The sequence below is a fragment of the Gymnogyps californianus genome, chromosome 4, assembly GCF_018139145.2.
Source record: "Gymnogyps californianus isolate 813 chromosome 4, ASM1813914v2, whole genome shotgun sequence".
Classification (NCBI taxonomy): domain Eukaryota; kingdom Metazoa; phylum Chordata; class Aves; order Accipitriformes; family Cathartidae; genus Gymnogyps; species Gymnogyps californianus.
Genome location: NC_059474.1, coordinates 30553240 through 30573299, shown reverse-complemented (window position 1 = coordinate 30573299; position 20060 = coordinate 30553240). Strand labels below are relative to the sequence as shown.

The 20060-nt window shown below is 37.1% G+C and overlaps 1 protein-coding gene across 22 annotated transcripts in view; it reads right to left on the bottom strand.

The window, feature by feature from the left end:
• The window catches only part of FIP1L1 (factor interacting with PAPOLA and CPSF1), a 48625-nt gene that overhangs the window by 17071 nt on the left and 11494 nt on the right, over nucleotides 1-20060 (bottom strand). For 10 of the 22 annotated variants that reach the window (XM_050895442.1, XM_050895426.1, XM_050895430.1 and 7 more), the window contains 4 exons: nucleotides 19837-19905; nucleotides 17407-17516; nucleotides 7839-7932; nucleotides 6612-6765 (listed from right to left, as the gene is read on the bottom strand). In XM_050895442.1, coding sequence (XP_050751399.1) covers nucleotides 6612-6765; nucleotides 7839-7932; nucleotides 17407-17516; nucleotides 19837-19905 — 427 coding nt within the window. The remainder of the gene's footprint in view (nucleotides 1-6611; nucleotides 6766-7838; nucleotides 7933-17406; nucleotides 17517-19836; nucleotides 19906-20060) is intronic. The other 12 variants (XM_050895432.1, XM_050895441.1, XM_050895436.1 and 9 more) reach the window with 3 other exon arrangements.

Genomic DNA, 20060 nt, shown 5'->3' with positions numbered 1-20060 from the left:
TCTCTGGAAGGAAACGGGAGACCTGGTTACCCGGGATATGGAGAAGGCTGAGGTACTCAACCACTTTTTTGTCTCCATCTTCACTGAGTTGCAGAAGGCAAAGGCAGGGATTGGGAGAATGAAGAACTGCCCACCATAGGAGAAGATCAGGTTCGAGACCATCTAAGGAACCTGAAGATGCACAAGTCCATGGGACCTGATGAGATGCATCCACGGGTCCTGAGGGAACTGGCGGATGAAGTGGCTAAGTCACTATCCATCATATTTGAGAAGTCGTGGCAATTCGGGGAAGTTCCCACTGACTGGAAAAGGGGAAACATAACCCCCATTTTTAAAAAGGGAAAAAAGGAAGACCTGGGGAACTACAAGCCAGTCAGTCCCACCTCTGTGCCCAGCAAGATCATGGAGCAGATCCTCCCGAAAACTATTCTAAGGCACATGGAAAATAAGGAGGTGATTGGTGACAGCCAACATGGCTTCACTAAGGGCAAATCATACCCGACAAATTTGGTGGCCTTCTATGACGGGGTTACAGTGTTGGTGGATAAGGGAAGAGCAATGGATATAATCTACCTGGACTTGTGCAAAGCATTTGACACTGTCCCACACGACATCCTTGTCTCTAAATTGGAGAGACAGGGATTTGACACATGGACGACTCAGTGCATAAGGAACTGGCTGGATGGTTGCACTCAAAGATTTGCAGTCCACAGCTTGATGTCCAAGTGGAGACCAGTGATGAGTGGTGTTCCTCAGGGGTCGGTATTGGGACTGGCGCAGTTTAACATCTTTGCTGGTGACATGGACAGTGGGATTGAGTGCACCCTCTCCAAGTTTGCCGATGACACCAAGCTGTGTGGTGCGGTCGACACACTGGGGGGAAGGGATGCCATCCAGAGGGACCTTGACAGGCTTGAGAGGTGGGCCTGTGCGAACCTCATGAAGTTCAACAAGGCCAAGTGCAAGGTCCTGCACATGGGTCGGGGCAATCCCAAGCACAAATACAGGCTGGGCGATGAGTGGATTGAGAGCAGCCCTGAGGAGAAGGACTTCGGGGTGTAGAGGAGGGCCACGAAGACAATCAGAGGGCTGGAGCACCTCTCCTATGAAGACAGGCTGAGAGAGTTGGGGTTGTTCAGCCTGGAGAACAGAAGGCTCCACGGAGACCTTATAGCAGGCTTCCAGACCCTAAAGGGGGCCTACAAGAAGGCTGGAGAGGGACTTTTTACAAGGGCATGTAGTGATAGGACAAGGGGTAATGGCTTTAAACTGAAAGAGGGTAGACTTAGATTAGATGTAAGGAAGAAATTCTTCACTATGAGCATAGTGAGGCACTGGAACCAGTTGCCCAGAGAGGTTGTGGATGCCCCGTCCCTGGAAGTGTTCAAGGCCAGGTTGGATGGGGCTTTGAGCAACCTGATCTCATGGAAGGTGTCCCTGCCCATGGCAGAGGGGTTGGAACTAGATGATCTTTAAGGTCCCTTCCAACCCAAACCATTCTATGATTCTGTATTCCATGACTGGATGAAAGGAAACGCAATTGGCCTCTGACCTTTAATACCTTAGTATAGGAAATAGTAGGTCCACATGGACAAAATACTCTAGCAAAAGTAAGCATTACAGACTTTTCAGTCAATGCCATATCACACTGCAATTAATCATTCAGTTGCTACCTGGAGGGAAAAAAATTGTTTGGTACTCTATTTTCTTGTAAATATCTGAGAAAGGAGTACCCCTTAATACAAATACATTCAAAAAACTGTTCTAACTTTTCTGGTTTTCAGACCTAGCTTAGCTGTTATGAATCTAACTAAAAGCTGAGAAATTTTTCCCCACTGAATTAGCTGACCTAACAAAATATACTGCCTCAACATATCAACATATAAACCTATCTTATTTGATTATGAAAGGAATGATTAAAAGGTAAAAATCATTCATACACTTTAAAGGACTTTATCTTCTCATACCTTGCAAAGAACTAGCTTTACCTCAATTGAACACACAAAACACTGTCACATGAAAATAATAAACTGGGCTAAAACAATATCATCAGAAAATAGACTACTTTACCAAGCGTAAAGCTCTTTCAGTGATGAGCAACTCTGCTTCCATTAAAAAATAAGTACTTTCAATCTGACAACTCACTGCAAGACTTTGGGGGGGAGAGAACAGAAAACTTTGCCAAGTGCTTTCATCAGTTTTGCCATAACTGCATAAACATCCAGACAGAACAGCAGCCAGACGCACTTAAATTAAAACCCATCTCATTCAAGTTCCAGACTTCATCATTCAGAGAATATCCTAGATATACTGGCCACTGCATGATTAATTTTATGTATATATCATTAGTTCAACATTAGAACTAAAAGACTATTGTATGGCAGCAACATTTAACTACATCTACATATTATAATGTCTAGAAATGACAACTGCTCCCAAATTGCCTTGGCAGAAGGACAGAATGAAGGAATATGCAAGCTGAGGAAGAATAATCAGTATCAGTGTTCACTAATTGCTGGTGATTTCACTGACATGAATTCTTACCAGCATCAATCCTATAGGATTAAACAAATCGTGAACAAAATTGAGCTTGCTGTCCAATCCTGAAGATTTAAAATGTAGTCTCTCAGCCAAAATACAAATAACGAGACAGCGAACCCCAAAAGCCAAATTTCTAAACTGCATGAGCCATTTTCTCTTCACCAGCACACAAGCTTTCCAATGTGCACTATCGTTCAGAACACTGGAAATCACAGCATAAAAAGTTTGACAGTGTAACATTTAAAAGACCAAACACTCCTAATGAAAATTTCTGAAAGAAAAGGAAGACTGGGAACTCAAACTGTTGCATAGCTGAAGTATTTTCTATTCATCTTTTTTGGTTAACTGTCCATCTTAATATATTCTTCATGAGCCTACAAGACAGAAAAAATATATATAAAAATATACAAAAAATACCTCTTAACAGCAATGTTGAGAACGTAAGCTAGAAAAATACCAGAAGTTCTCTCAAATTGATTAATTTATTAGCTCTGCCTTATGCTTAAAAGATTTCAATTGCTGCACTAAAACCAGTATATTGTCAGCACTGAAAATCACTCTCAGCACTATGCACAGAATTGCCTGGAAAGCCAGCAGCTAATACTCTTTACAAAAAGGAAGAAATTCTGATTAAACAATTAATATATTCCTCAGAATTTTATCTTGTGCAGAAATACAAATAAAAATCTCATCACAAGATTAAAAGCCAAATGAAAAACTTCACTTGAGAGCCATTCAAACAAAATTAAGACAGACTGAATACAACTAATATCCAGAGACCAAATGTCCAAATAATTTTAATGAATTAATTAATGCAGGGTACTATACTAAAAAAACACATAGACATTTTTTCCTCAAAAACCTTTAAGAACATTTAAAAAGTCATGATTAATGATTATAACATTTTAAGACAGAAGCTGATTTACTTGATGGTATCATAATGGAAGAAACATTCTTCTACATTCCAAGTTAGCAAGTATCACTAAAAAGTTCTAAAAAAAGTTTTCTTCCTCACTTTCTTCACTAACACATGAATGTGACACAAAACAAGAAGCAAAAAATCATAAACTTCAGTTAATGGAAAATTAAGAATCTCTTAACTCTTCACTCCCTCACCTTCTACTAACGCAGTGTATGAAAATATACTTGAAGCGTCATCAGCTAATTACTTCTTCTGAGAAAGAAAAAAGACTGAAATATTGAGTCATTTCTTGCAATGTAGGGACTAAACGTGAGTACCAGTGCAAGAAGGTGACCTAGCGTAGATCATGTCACATCCCTACAACACGTTGTACTGCCACAAAGATACACCTGGCCTAAACCTAAATATTCAGACTCATGTGTCAAAAGCAATCCAAACGGCATTAGTGCAGCATTTTACCTAATGTGCTCACAATTGCTTTCAGGACATTGTATACCATCCTACTAACTCAAGGCTGGTAAATATTTAGAGAAAACCAAGTACATTTTACTAAAGGAAAGCAATGCCACATGTGCTCTGCTTGCGGAGTAAGGAATCAAACATGGTAATGCTGCCACAGCTTAACAACATACTGCAAATTAGGTGAACTGTGCAATAGCCCACAGCAATGTAATATAACTCAACTTGGTGTAAAAACTTCTTTTGCCACAGGCTAAACTAAGTCAAATTCTCTCTCATTTATCACAAGATAAACGTACACACTTAGATCGCTGGGGCTGAGCAGATGTATAGTTACTTGCTAAGCCCTGGTATAAGTCTAGGCAGTCAAACTTCCCAAAGTTATGCAACAGAAGTTCAATACTTCAGAGTAATTTTTTTTTTTTTTTAACATCACAAATACAGGTCACATTTGAACTACACTCTTAAACCAAAACACATAAAACAACTTTTAAAGCCTGTTAAACAGAAGCATCCACATTCTTCTTTAGATTTAAATTACTCCAACATAGCCATAAACCAAGCAAACAAAAAACAACATATTTTTTGCCACAGCCAGTGATCTCCCAGGAGTATTTGAGAATTTTCTGCATTTGGCCCTTTGAATCGTTCCAGGACTCGTTCCTCAAAAAAGATTTGAATCACAAGAGTGAATGAATTCAGAACAAGAGATCTAACTTCAAAGCAAGATCCTTTTTCAAAGGGGCTTTTGGAGGATGTTTTATATTTGGAATACTTAAATTTTCTGGCAAGTAGTCCCAGTTTAATATTGGGTAAGAGTAGTTTTTTCCTCCTCCTCCATTGAACCTAGGAGGGATGGCAGATTCTATTTTAGGAACAGCTTTGAAGATAAAGAGCTGGCAACAGCACAATTAAAACACAGGCCTGAAGAAACCAAATCCACAGCTCTTAATCGTTATTTTCAAATCTACTTGAAGCACAGAAGGATGTTGAAGGAGACCTTCTGAACGAGTGTATGTCATAAACCTGTCTGTAAATCACAAGACTAAAGCCAAACCTGCAACACATGTGGATTTCTTTCACCTTTAAAAGCTCAACAGGTGAGGGGGTTCATAAGAACAGTCCAGTAGACCTATATGACATCTCTGCACCAAGTGCGTTTGGGGTGTCTGTGGGGGTTCCTCTCATGCTTTTAGTAATATACAACTTAGATCACCTTTTGTGTACCACAATTACAATTAAAATAATTACTTTCTAAAAACTTGCTATGCACTACCTATATTATTTTATCAGAAAGGTTTTAATGCAGCTTAAAACTGCAGTTAGCATTAGCGTCACATTCCTCTCCTTTCTGTCCCCACTGCAGTAAGGAAACATCACAAAATTGCCAGAGCAGTAGCATATTCTCTCTTCAGACACCCTATTTTTTATATTTATGCACAAAAAGATGGAAAAGTGCACAAAATTATTTCATCTTTAAATCTTCTGTTTTCTAGGTTGCACCATTTTGTGTACGACAATCACTGATGAAAGCCAGAGCTTGCCAGGCAGCAGGAGTTAATAGTTTTAAAATCATCATCAGCAATTGAAGAAAGCAACCTCTTCTATGAGGATTTAAACTCTATAAAGCCCCACACAAAGTTGTTGCACAGAAATAATAATGTTACTTCCTTGCTTATACGTAAGAGTATTAACAGAGAAACTTTTAAAAGATTTCCTATGTGAACAGAATAGCAAAGAAACTGCTCCGTATGATTTCAGAACAAGTCAAGCAAAAGAATGCAAGGAACAAAAGGAGAAAATAAGGAAAGGGGCTCCACCTTAAAACAGTCTCTTCTATAAACAAATCCTTCTCACTTTCCTACTCAAATACTCCCCAAAGTTTCTCCATTATTTTCATTCCTCACTGACCATTTCTTAGTTCCTTGCTAAGTCCTTTTGAACTTAATTCCTTAAAATGACAACACTCAGGTAACTGCACTATTCATGTAAATGCCTATGACACTCCCCCCAGTAAATTTCCATAAATATCAGGTTTCAGTAAATATGCAGTAAATATCAGTAAATTTCAAACCAGATTTAACAATGAGAAGAGTTCCCAAAGAGCTTTGATTTGTCTAAGATTCAGAGACACAGGACGCTGGATAAAAACATCAGGTGCTAATAAGACCTCTGACTGAAAGAAAGGATATGGTACAAATGCAGTTCTTATCAGACTTCTGGGGATTCATACGTACTGTGAGGGGAAAGGGGAATTAAAGCTTCTGTTGCTGCTTTGACTTTAGACATCAGATAATCCAACTTCTGACACAAATTCACGGTATGCCATACTTGTAGTTCAAAAGTTTGTATAATGATTTGTTAACATGTACCTCTCAATAGCATTAACAGTAGTTGAATTACAGAAAACAGCTTCTCACTTCAAACATTTTCAAGGACACAAGGTCCTACATTGAGTCTTTAGGTAATTATTTACTACTTGGGATTACGCTTACTGAGAAAGTAAAGACAAAAGTTTCTGTTTCTGCCTTGCAGATACATTTAAGAAGAGAGTAGAACACAAAATTCTGAAATTCTACACATACAGCCAAATATGCATGGAATGCGCTGTCTTTAATTCATTATCACCAGACATTTGATGATAGTGCATCTCTCATTTTTCACATCCTATGTAATGCAGGATATTTACCTGGTGGGGGAATCAGAGGTGGAGCAGTACTGACAGTTGGAGGGGGTGCGAGGAAAGGAGGTGGTGGAAGGTGGGTAGGTGGAGCTCCTGGAGGGAAAAATGGAGGTGGCTTGGTAAAATTGTCTACTTCAGGATTAGATCGTTCTGAAAGAACCTGTAAAATATCAAACTATAGTTACAATTGCTATGTCAAAAGGGCAGAAGATAGGTTTCCTCTCTTTCCAGTTACTACAACAGGGAAGTATTACTTATGTACCTAAAGAGCCATATTCAGATGGTTTAAGTTCTATCTGCATCCCTACGTTCAGTGTCCCATACTTGCCAAGTACCTCTGAGGGTCTAAGAGCAGGCAATAGGGAACAACAAATCTAAGATCTGAGAGGGAATATAAGCCATCTGAATATGGCCCAAAACACCATCTTATAAATATATATATAGAGGAAAATATTTTAAAAATCAATATGAAAAGCATGAAAAAACCCCAAGACTTTAAATTACTTAAACACTGTGAGATCAGCTGAAAAACACATGGCAGTGTTTTCAGTATAAGCACTATAATCCATTATTATTTTCATTGTTTAACCTTAACCTAAGTTAGCATGGAAATGCAGCTAGGGCACCAAACAACCTTGATTCTTCTCCACAGCTAAGTCAGGAGAGAAAAAAATGTATTCAATCTTAATGCTTTTAGTTGTTTGCTTAAGATGATCCAAGCCCATAAAGACTAAAATCATAAAGACTAATCTTACAATTTATGGTAAAATAATACAATATAATTAAAAAAAAAAAGTACTATCAACTATTTATTCCTTCACAACTTATTTTTAAAAGACTGCATTTCTCAAACTGCATACGAAGAGGCTTTCACTTTCAGCATTAGTGTCTGGCAGGAATAGGGAGAGTCAGTTTAAATATTTATCTTTGTCACTTAATAAACAAAATGCTATCGCATGCAGATCTAGCAGAGCCAATGCTGTCTCCTGGATTGTAAGTCTGCAATATTGCTCATTTCCTTTCAGTAAGAAGTATACCAAAACATTTATCTTTTGAAATATATCAAATAATTGAAATATATTAAGATGAAGTAACTGCTACGACTTTCTTCCTGAACTTAAAGCTACTTCTGTATTACCCATTCATACACACTGAAATGTTTTAATCAGAAGCTATGGGGAAAGTAAAAATGTCTTTTAGTCAACGATAATGCGCAAATCTGCAGTATAAAACCTGTATGTTGCTGTTTTCATTAGCACGCCGTCGTCCTTCCACCCTGCTGATAGTGATGGTCTGTCCAATCACATCTATTGTGCCAGATAATCGCCTGCAACATAGGACACACCAGAATCAACAAGCAGTATCAGAAAAGGAAAAAAAAGAAAAATAAGAGAGAGAAGAAAGTCTTATGGACTTCTCTCATTCTAAATGCCAAAAATTCCTTCCCCTGTACAAGACAAAAGACTGTTTCTGAAGAACATTAAATGTGATAAATTTGCTGAACTATGCAAGTGTGTAGAACTAAACAATGCAGCAATAAAGACTCCTGTAGGACAAAGGCCACATTCTCCTTCCATTCCCTACAAGATAATAAATCTACACTTCTGTTAACAATAAAAGAAAAAAAGGAACAATACAGTGAGATCACAAAAAACCTCAGTAAAAAAAAAAATATACTAAACAGAACTTCTACAAAAATCTAAAGTAAAATAGTTATAAACTAATCATTAGAAATAATTTCTGAACTGCAAGAAACCATACTGGAGGATTCCATGGAAGATCAAATGAAGGTAAGTTAGGAGGCAGAAATAAACATAAGCCAACACTACCATGCATACTGTCGATATTGCAGCACATATTGAACAAAATCAGCAGCTGTCTCTCTTATCTTGGAATACACAGTCTTAATATCAAACAGAAAGTATATGAAACTAGTAGATACTGAGTCTTAAATTAAACCTTGCATGAAACTCAAAGGAATCTTAGACCAGCCATTCATACTCCTGTTCCTCAGTTTTCCAAATGCAAAATGTCTCTCTCTCAAACACCTCTAAAACATTTGCATAGCTAAGCACTATGCTCACCTTCTTTAAAGAAACTGGCAACAGAGCAGCACAAGACCCAACCCAGTCTCCCTTACAACCCAATCAGGCAACAACAGAACATAATGTAAATTAAGAACACCTACCTTAGAATTAGGCAGTAATGGATTTTTAGAGAAAGATGACAAGAAAAGTGACATGCATACACACATTCTTTCTCTCCCAGTTTCTGCGAGTCAAACATTTAAGGACTTCCCATGCAACTGTGTTTAATAGCCCCTGATTAACTTGCATTTGCACAATCTCTTTTCAACACACTTTTACTTTTGATCTCCAGTGATGAGATCTTTCAGCTATTTTTTTGCCTGACAATTGTACTTGGTGCCCTACAGTCCTTGTGTTAAAAAATTTTTTAAAATTATAAAAATATACCTGCTCTCTGGCAGTATTTATGGTACCTCTGTTGTATCTCTTCTCAGTTGTCTCTTTCCCAAGCTGAACTAGTCCACATCTCTTGTCATATACAAGCGACTCCATAACTTTCATTATTTATTTCATCTTTTTGTGGATCCTTCCTACCTCTACTATATCTTTTCTTGTCTGATATAAACAGAACCACAGATAATATTCAGTTCTCAATGCATCACGGCTTTATGTACTACCATAATGACTTTTGCCAGTTTGTTCCCCACTGCTAATGATGACTACCATTCCATTTTCTTATTTTGGCTAACACTGGTGTCCTGGTTTCAGCTGGGACAGAGTTAATCTTCTTCTTAGTATCTGGTATAGTGCTGTGTTTTGGATTTAGTAGGAAAATAATGTTGATAACACACTGATGTTTTTAGTTGTTGCTAAGTAGTGTTTATACTAAGTCAAGGATTTTTCAGCTTCTCATGCCCAGCCAGCGAGAAGGCTGGAGGGGCACAAGAAGCTGGGAGGGGACACAGCCAGGACAGCTGACCCAAACTGGCCAAAGGGATATTCCATACCATATGACATCATGCCCAGTATATAAACTGGGGGAGTTGGCTGGGAGGGGCGGATCGCTGCTCGGGAACTAACTGGGCATCGGTCAGCAAGTGGTGAGCAATTGCATTATGCATCACCTGTTTTGTATAGTCTAATTCTTCTAGTATTATTATTGTCATTTTATTATTATCATTATCATTATTCTTCCTTCCTTTCTGTCCTATTAAACTGTCTTTATCTCAACCCACGAGGGTTTTTTTGTTTTTGTGGGTTTTTTTTTTTTATTCTCTCCCCCATCCCACTGGATGAGGGGAGTGAGCAAGCAGCTGTGTGGTGCTTAGTTGCCAGCTGGGGTTAAACCACAACAACCGGAAATTGAACTAACATTTTGGAAAGCAGCAACAATAATTCCAAGATCTCTTTCTCAACAAGTATGATTATTAATTATTAATGATTAATTTGAAGAAGTGCATCTTATTTAGAAAAATGCAATCTAAGATTTAAATTTTCAGTGGTTTTCAGTGATTTCAGTTCACTATGAACAAGTTATTTCAGTCCACACCGGAGTCAATGTGTGAATTTTAAATGCAAATGTATCTCACTTCAGTTTCCAAACCAGTCAATCTATTAAGCTTATGCCTGTTAGACTTAAGTTGTTCCATAAAATTCTTAACTCCCATGTACATATTCACATAGTCTGTTAAGAGAGGTATCTTTAAGCCCCCAAAACCATCTGATATTGTGGCCATGCAGCTGTCAACTGCAACCTTTTAAGTTTTCAAAGCAGATTAAAAATGCTACACTGAGGGTAAAGACACGATGACATTCCATTGGATACAAACACTAAAATCTAAAGCATAATCTGTCTCTCAAAATCTTCAATAAATCAACCATATGGGAATATAATGACAGTAAAGAAGGACTCTGGGTGCCAGACCAGAAAATAATATGACAAAGATCTGAACATCATCTACTAACACTAAAGCCTGGTATCTGTGACAATGGGGAACCACTATTTTGAAGAGAGGAATAATCTAAAGTATAGTGAACTTTCCTGTTTGCAGCCCCAAAACAAACGAAACCCAGAAACCTAACTTTATACAGAATTTATAACTCTATTATTCTCATGCAGATAGAACAAAACCTACCTGCTTTGCAGCCCACAGTTAATTTCTAAAAGAGGTTAAAAAGCAGGATTCACTTAGGTCAACTCCATTAGAAAATGAGGTACAAAATTAATTGCTAATGGATGAGAGAAACAAAGGCACATCTGTGTCACACCTATAAGGGAAACCATAGTAGAGAAAACTGACAATATTTACCAATAGCATGATACATAACAAAGTAAAAGAAAGACTGGGAAAAAAACTTTCAGGAAATTTCAGAAAAGAAATCCATAGAAAGAAGGAAAAAATACTTCCAGTTTTAGAAGACAAGTTCTTGTATTTTTTTTATCTAGTGGACTACTAACCACATTAATACAAATAGCAGGGAGAACAGCTGGAAGTTGGGATTACAGGCTCCAAGTTCTGCCGGACTGATAGCTCTGACCCCATTTGCTCAAATACCTAGATTCCAATGCAGCTGAAAAAGACATAGTATACACTAGAGCATGAAGGATCAATTAGATCTCCCAGAGATGATAATCTAAAGTCCTTGGCAGACAGCATACTGAGGATGATCCAAATGCCTGTCCTCTGAGCTTTTCAATATCTGGGTTTAGAGCTTCCTCCTGGATTTTAAAGCAAGCTCATTAAGCACAACAGTTTGGAGGAAAAAAAAGGTCCAATGGTACAAGAGTCTGAGAACACAACTGCAAACTAAAACGGTATATACGATACAGCAGCCTCTCCAAGGATAACAGAAGTTTAAGAAATTCTCTGATCTTCTAACATCCCATCCTAAAAGTCAGATTGTTTCAGTCTAAATCCTGAAATAATCAACACCTGCTTTCCTAATCCTCCCCAGTGGTCTTGCATGGTATTCCAGCACTGCTGCACTTTGGATTATTATTATTTTGCTTTCAGTAACTAAATTGGAAACACAGGTATTCTAAAACAATTGCTAACCCAATGGTTTCCCTAAAAAAAAAAAAAAAAAAAAACACAACAACAAAAAAAGGACAAGTGAATTTTTGTAAAACAACAAAACTTTGTCTCAGTCTTCACTCTGACAGCTCATTTGGTTTCAGAGTTCTAAGACACTGGTTCTCCTCCATCGCTGGCATCTTCTCTTAATTATCTAAAACTGTACCCTAGAAAACTCATTTTACCTAGCTTTAGTCCTTGTGTATGATAGGTGACTCTCTTCTACAGCAAGAAGTCACTCCTCAGGTGACCCCCTGCTTGGCTTGCTCCACTGTTTTACAGGGCTTCCACTTGGGAGTGATGTATTTCAAATTAAGACTCTTCCTCTCTTGCACTGTTTGCACACTGCCAGCAACTCTTGGAATCAGCATTGAAATGTAGGCAATGGACACCAATGCAAGAGTACTGGGCATTAAAGTAATACGTGCATCAACCATACTGCAATAATACCAATTTTGGCTTGGGAAGCAGTCCAAATAAAACACTGCATTATCAAAGTAAGCAAATCTAGACTACCAGTTGGTTCTTAGACACAAACTTTACTGAAATGAACAGGGCTTTCACTTAATTTTGCTGGAGTCTGAAGAGTACACCTATGCTTACTCATTCTCACTGAGCTGGTGCTTTATAATTATTTTTTTAGTAATGTTTTATAGTGGTATGTCCATTGTTCTTCCCAACAGCTGCCAAGAGATTTAATTTTTGTAATGATGGATGAGTTCAGGAATTTGGCATCATACCCTGAACTTGACAAATTCTCTATTTCCAAGACTGCAATAATGATTTCATTAAGTACTCCACTAAAAGAGCTTGAAATTGAACAAGAGAAAGCATATGTTCAGTTGCAAATGGAGCAGCAGATGACACCACTGTCAAAAACGTAATCGTCACAAAGGCAAGAGAGGCATCTGAAGTATCCAGAATTTAACAGTTCACCAGTTTTGTAAAAGGGGCAAATCTGAAGCCTTGGATCTTGATTAAGTCATAGCAAGTTGGCACATGGGGAAATTTCAAAGACTCCCCAGCCATTATCTAGCTTAGTGATAAGATGTTAAGCAGGCATTACTAGGTTTCTCTCTCAGTGCTGTATGCAAAGAAAAGAAAGGGCTTGATTTGTCCCTTACACGATTAGGGCACCTGGGATACAGATGCATTCCCAATGGATACACCCAAACATAAAAAGGCAATCCATGTGTGTGGGATGCACATGAACCCACAGCAAAGTTCATACAAAGTGTAGCTTGAAAGCAACATTCCAGCAACTCAGTGAGTGAGTTCACTCTAAATTAGAGAATGGTTATTTATGACATATTTGCACTATGAATACCACCCTCCATGGAGATTTAATTCAGAATGATCTCTCAATCTCATTTGGCAAGCTGAGTTTATTTAGATTCTACAGAGCAAAGAGAAAGGGGGAAAAAAAGGAAGGGGACAAAAAAGACAAAACTGAGTATTTTCCAAATTCATACCTTCAGAAATCACTTATCCCCACCACAAGCAATAAACTGCTTTTTGGACCCCCCCACCCCAACCCTGCTTTTCAGAATTCAGAAACAGTCTAACTACTGGATGCCACACTTACTCACTAGATATATAGTCTAGTCTAAGAATTATATAATTACAGCATACTTTAAAAACTGTATTTAATATGTTCCTATGTTCCTTCTTGTCTTGCTTATGTGTTTTATGCTTTATTTTCCTCCTCTTGAGGACAGCCTCAACTTTGCTGAGCTCACTTACCACTGACTGATAGAATTAAAAAGCAAACAAATTTAATACAGAAATGACTAAAATACAAAATAGACTTTTTTTCAAAATAACATCTGAGCTTTCATCATTTAGTCTCACAAGGCTAGTTCATGAAACAAGAGAAATCTGTATTTTTTCATAGTAATGACATATCACAAATTCATTTTCTACAAAATTTCTGTTTACAGAAAGGCCCAAGCACAGAGAAAGCTGATAAATAGCCCATCACATTGACAGGCTAATTTCTCTGAAAGCAAAATTCATGTAAATGTAATGTACTCTTTAGTAATAACCCAAAAAGCATAAATGGAGGTTAAAAAACTGAGAGCTTCTGACAGAACAAAGTTTTGTGATGGAAAGCTATTCTAGATATTACTGGAATGAGAGAATACCAGTTTTTGCATCCAGCTTGTAAATGAAACTTCTGCTTATTTCTCTGCTACTAAAGAAATACTATCACACAGTCCTTGAAAAATGACATAAGGAAAAGCACTGGTCTAACAACCAGTAAGATATCTCTATGACCTGGCTGGTTAAGACAGGTTTGAAATATGTCAAATCCTCTTCACTTTCTAGAAAGCACTATACTCAAAAGAGATTTCTTCAGGTTTTTACCTTAATTGTGACTAGGCACACAATGAATCTTTAATTAACTACCTCTAGAGAACAAACATTCTATTTTATACCGTATTGTTTGTATACGATGTGCATTTACTAAACCGTTTCCATTATGTTCTAACTCCTCCTTCAGGGTTACACACCACTTTATGCTATTCAACAACCCTAAATATCACAGAATCGAGACAAGAGGTTCAGGTGTCACTTCTAAACGACTAATAGCTCAGCTATGATTAAGACAGTCATTGTTTACAAATTCAAGCAAAATTTCTCACACAGACACGTTGTATGAACAAGCACTGAATTTTTCTTTGAATGAAACATTTAGGATGCAATCCTAGTGAAGTAGTAACTTTTATTTGCTGGTGAGCAATAATTTTGTTTCTATTTTGTAAACTACAACCTCCATATTGGTAATGAGTAATATTCTTGCTAGAACTCAGAGATTTTTTTTTTTTGGAGAATTTCAACTGCAATCATATGCAAACATCTACTGTACTCAAACTAAAAAGGTAAAAACAGTAGGCACAAAATTATTTTGATGTTTGTTTACACACAAATGAAAAAAAGCAAAAACAACTCTCTGTCCTCAGACTTCCCATTAAAGAGAAATATGTGCTGCAATATCTACGTGTAAAATCATCCACAAAGCGACGTTGCAGCCCTGACTAGTAAATGGGGAATTAAAATGTTAAATTAGGATCATGCCCTGATTTCCCCCCTCCTCCCCCGCTTAATTCAGGTGATTTGTCCCTCCTATACTGTTCCTGCCACTTTCTGATGCCTGAACTGGCTTTTCTGGAGGCAGTGCTTGTCTGTGACTAAGAAGAGGCGCTGCTTCTGGTGAGATAAACTGCCTAGGTCTTTCTTTTCTTGTGTCTCTATCTTTTCTGCTCTTTGAGTTCCTCTTCTCCTCATGCCCAGCTCCTTACCAATCCCCACACCAATGCTGCTATACCCAGTTGCATCAGTTTTCCCTCCCTTTCACCAAATATATCAACTACTGCTAGAGGCTGAGAGAAGTTTTACTGCCACATGAGAAATGCTTCCAGCAATTTCACAACAAAGCTATTGCAAACGCCTCATGGCATAAAGGCAATTATTTTAAATTATCAAAGAGCTGGATTGCCGAAAAATTTCTGCCTACCTAAAATTAACTCTTTAATTACAGGAAAAAAAAGTCCAATCCCATAAAACACTGCCTGGTTATAAAGAAATTAGTAATACAGGTTTTTATATGAAGAAAAGAGTAGCTGCATTCTGGAAAAGTCATTCAAGTAGAAGTATATATAATCCATACAGTTAAGACATATTCATTCACTGAGCTACTCTCAGACTTTTGAGCATACAATTTTCTTTCAAAATCTCTTCTGACCACTTGGTAGAAATACCTTTTTCTTTGCACAAGAATTTTTTTTAAGCAAATGTATCCAAAGCAGCAGATATTAAATATGGAAAGAAGTCAGTTTTTGCTATTGTAACAACTTACAATTACAGTATTCACACTAAATGTATATAAAACAACCAAACCTACTCTAACCACTGGAATGCACAATTGATAAAACTGGAAATGTACCATTTTGTTTCCTCTTTATCTACGCAACAGACCAACTTCACTTACTGGCTTCTCATTCTTAAAAGATATATGGGTTTCCCAACTTTTGCTAAGGTAAACTTAGTTCCTGGAGAAAACAGACATGTCTTAAGTTTCTCAGGAAAGCTCTGATTAACAATCAATATACCAACTTTAAACCTTTAAAAATCAGAAAGATGGTCACGTAAAACTTGGGATTGCTAACTTCAGGCAGAAAAAAAAAAGTATCACATAAAAATATGGTATAAAGACATCTATGGATCTATAGTAAGATAGATTTATCCTAGCTAGAGCGTACAACAAAGATTTTACTTATGAAGCCTACACCATGCACATGTGTGACCTTATCGTGTTAAGCTTTCTCACAACAAATGCAAATTTCACAGAATCACAGAATTCACGCAACGCATCTTTTCTACAACTTTAAGCTTAACTACATTTTAATATCCTCGTCATTAACTACTTTCTGAAGTATTTTAGAGATTCTCTGTCCACCAATGAGATGCATAAAGAATTGAAATCCTGTAACAAAACCTGTACTAGATACAGATTTGGAATCCTTACCCTGTGAACAGTACATTCAATTTTGAGAACTCTGTTAGAAGAACATCACACATCAGAAGCAATTCAGAAAAGAAAAGTAAAAAAAACAATAATTACAGGGTTGGTACAAAGTTTGGAAGACTTTTACTACTTCTTAGACAAAGAAAAAAGGGGGGAAAAAAGACCTAAAATCTACTAAAAACAGAGCAGTATAACCTGATAGCTCAGAGAAGAATTTAGGCTACCAGGAGGAACATTCTAGGAGTGAAAGAAAAATGCAGGCAAGAGTATCAAGCAAGATTTTTTTTTCCACCCAAGAGAAATATATTTGAGTGTTGAACTGACTCTTAAAGGATGGAATAATTGAACACGAGTGCCTCTGAATTAGTCAAGGTACTTATGGATGCAGCGCTAAAGACAAGTCATAGATGTTAACCTTTAACTGTTGATGACGAAGCCTACAACTTGCTCTACCTCTCTTACCATCATTTATAATACAATGGCTTTTAATTTGCACAGAACCAAAACTCCTAAACAGGATCACTTGATAACTAAAGTAAAGCAGAAGCATGGATTCATCCTAAGCCAAGTGCCAGGTATCAAACAGCAGTAGCTTAGATACAAAGGACAGAACTTATTAAAGCCTGGGGCTGGGAGAAGGAGTGAAAGAAACCCTAGTAAGGAAATAATTTCTCTCATTTCAAAGAAAGTATAGTAAAATATTCATATATGGAAAAGCTAAAGCTACCGTGCAGGAAAGAGACTGGGTTCCAGGAATCCTTCCAGTTGTTGAAGTCATAGCTGTCTGATTCAGTCTTGTTTAACTGAAAAGCTGTGTTAGCTAATACCCATAAAGACACTAGCTAGAAACATTTTGTTGGCCAGTCTAATTCTACACAAAAAACATGGTGTCATACATCAAAACTTGGATTTTTATAGCTGCCTTGTTATTTGGTCCTGCTGTTTTTTTCTCCCCTTTCCTTCTACTTTCTCTTTCCCAAATAGCCAAGAAGGTAGCACAGCATTCGTGTGTAATGCTGACTGAAGGTTAAAAGTGATTAGGATCACTCTTCCCCTCATTTCTACCTGTTACAGAAACTTATTTTCCTTTTTTCCTACCAAAATCATGAACTTCAAATACATAAAAGTAACAGTATAAAAAGTTTTTTGGTCTTGATTTACAACTAACTGACCTGTTTGTTGGAATTCCTGATTTGAATAAGGCAGGTGGAGATGTGAAATCAGCTTTGGTCGACTGCACTGCCAACTCTTTCTCCAAATTTCCAGTTCTGCCCTGCTGTACCTTCAAAATAATGTTTCATCATTAGTTTAACCTCAGAAGTGTAGTAGCCCCAACACTCAACATAGCACATAGCCAACAGAAAAAGAAAGTAAGTCCAACTTTAAGCAGATTTTTTAAAAACTGTCACCTTTGGACAGCTAGTAACATTCCGTATTTTATAAGGATATATTACTTAAGTACTGTGTTTAATATATACAAGAAGCGATATGCCAGAGAACACATTATTACAGAAGATTAGACAGTTTTAACATTTATTTTCGAAGCATTTGATTTGGACATGAACAGCCCAAACTGATTTTCTTGCAGAACTTCCCGTACGAACAAAATAACATCTTAATTTTTAAAAGAAGGAAACTTATTAAAAAAAATAAAAATCTTCATAATCTTAATGACAGAGATATCAAACAAGTCTGCTACCCAACAACAAACCATGAGACAAGAAACTGAGTGGATTCTCTGTTTGCCTTACTGACCATGAGATCTAGTAACCACTTAATTTCATAGTCACACCAGGAAGTCACCTCACACTCTGGGTTACGCAAATTTTAAAAGATTTTTCATTAGTTCAGACTGAATACTTCAAAAACATACTGCTGTTTCTGAAGTACTGCAAAATTCCAGAGACGTTATTAAAGCTATGCAAGACCTTTGGTGCAAGTACTTCAACTATTGTTTGACTTCAGCAGCACGTTATACATGAAAGAAAAACCAACATGGGTTAGCATTAAAGACAAACCTATACTGATGCAGTTTTTAAAGACACTCCCACTGTACCAACCACATAGCTACATCACTCTACATAGCTAGTTCACTCATGGTATACCATCATATAGGCTGTGATCTCACAGCTTCTTGTAGGCAAGTGAACTACTAAGCTTTTGCAGAATCTCACTTCTAAACACAGGCACCTCTTTCCCAAACCCACAAAAATGCACATAAATAGTTAAGATTCATTAAAAATTGAATTAAAGTTTAGTATCCAGAAATATGAAAAAAAAAAAAAACCAAACAACTGAATAGGTTTGGTTTAAGTATTTACCTGAAAAATCTGTAAGACTTCTATTAATTAATGAGTAACTGGAAAATGTAGGAGACAAAGTCTTGCCAGTTACAGAAGATTAATCCAAATATACCATGTAAATTACATGAGACATAGTATTTCAGAAGAGTGGAAAAAAAAAGGTAATGAAATTATTTAATAATATGTAAACTCCTTGTAAAACACATGACAAACTCTTACTTCAGACTCTTACAACACAATTGTTACCTGTACTGTTTGATCACTGGACCCCCAGAGAGTCAATACTGAGCTAGAAATAGGGGAAGCTTTGGTTTGGAATACTTATCCTTCTTCCTTCAGGACTACATTTCAGGAAGTTTGAGAGGTAGTCAGCTCCAAATAGTAACTCCCATTGCCCACCATTTCCACCATTCTGTAACGCTATTATCATGATAATTGAGGAAGGCAAAAAGCCCCGGGGAGCTTCTGATCTGTTCTTGCTAAGATAAAGTCAAAATGACTGGATACCCTCAAGTAGCATATGAGGGGAAATAAAAATACCTGTCTGCAATTGACACTTCTGTCACACGAGTATACAGAAGAAAGCAACAAACAGTTCCAAGTCAGTTTAATGACAGCTCAAGAACGAAAATGACTGCATATTGAAAATAAGCAAAATAAATAACCTTTGTATTTTAATTTCAACTTTAGTATCAAACAAAAGAGTAAATGAGAAAATAAGAAGTTGAAAAAAAATGTTCAATCCTTAAGATAAATCCTGTCATATAGATTTTTCTGGTCTCTGAAAATCAGCATTTCCAAACGGAAAAATATTATATATAACTTGATTTATTGCCATCTAATCCCAAAAGGACAACAGAAAAATATGGAAGATTGATTTTCACATCTCAGAGTCGCCAAGTGTAAGTGTTACAAAACACAGGAAGAGCTACAAGGCCACAGGAAAAATAAACATGCCATAATCTACAAAAGCTTCCCCAGCACATCTGCACAAATTCTTTAATCTGCACAAACAAATGCACTACAACTAAAAATAAACCATCACATAAAGAAAAATTAGTTTCACTGGGAAATTTGTTAGTTCACCAGGCCACTAACTCACATGCTTGCAGAAGGGTGACGAACAAAGCAACACTTTAATCAGCATTTTGTGACATATGCAGAAAGTCACTGATGTAAGATGAGAGCTTGAAATAATGGTTATGTCCATTTCAGTTGTTCTTCTATCAGTCTGTGGTGGCATGGGAAGCAATACTCAACAAAAATGAGAGCAACCAACAAAAGTTTACTAAAATTCACCTTAAAAAGATGGTATCTGCCATCGAGAATCTCTGCACTTGGTCTTACTTCCATAGCATTGTCTTCAGCCTAAGTTAAATAACACATTGCCCATTAAGATACCACACAACTCTTAAATGATGGGCCACAATCTGAATAATGGTACAGATGCAATCTAGCTGTAGCTAGTCTGTCACACTATCCACACAAATTGTCAGTGAAGCAACACAGGAACACTCTAGGCT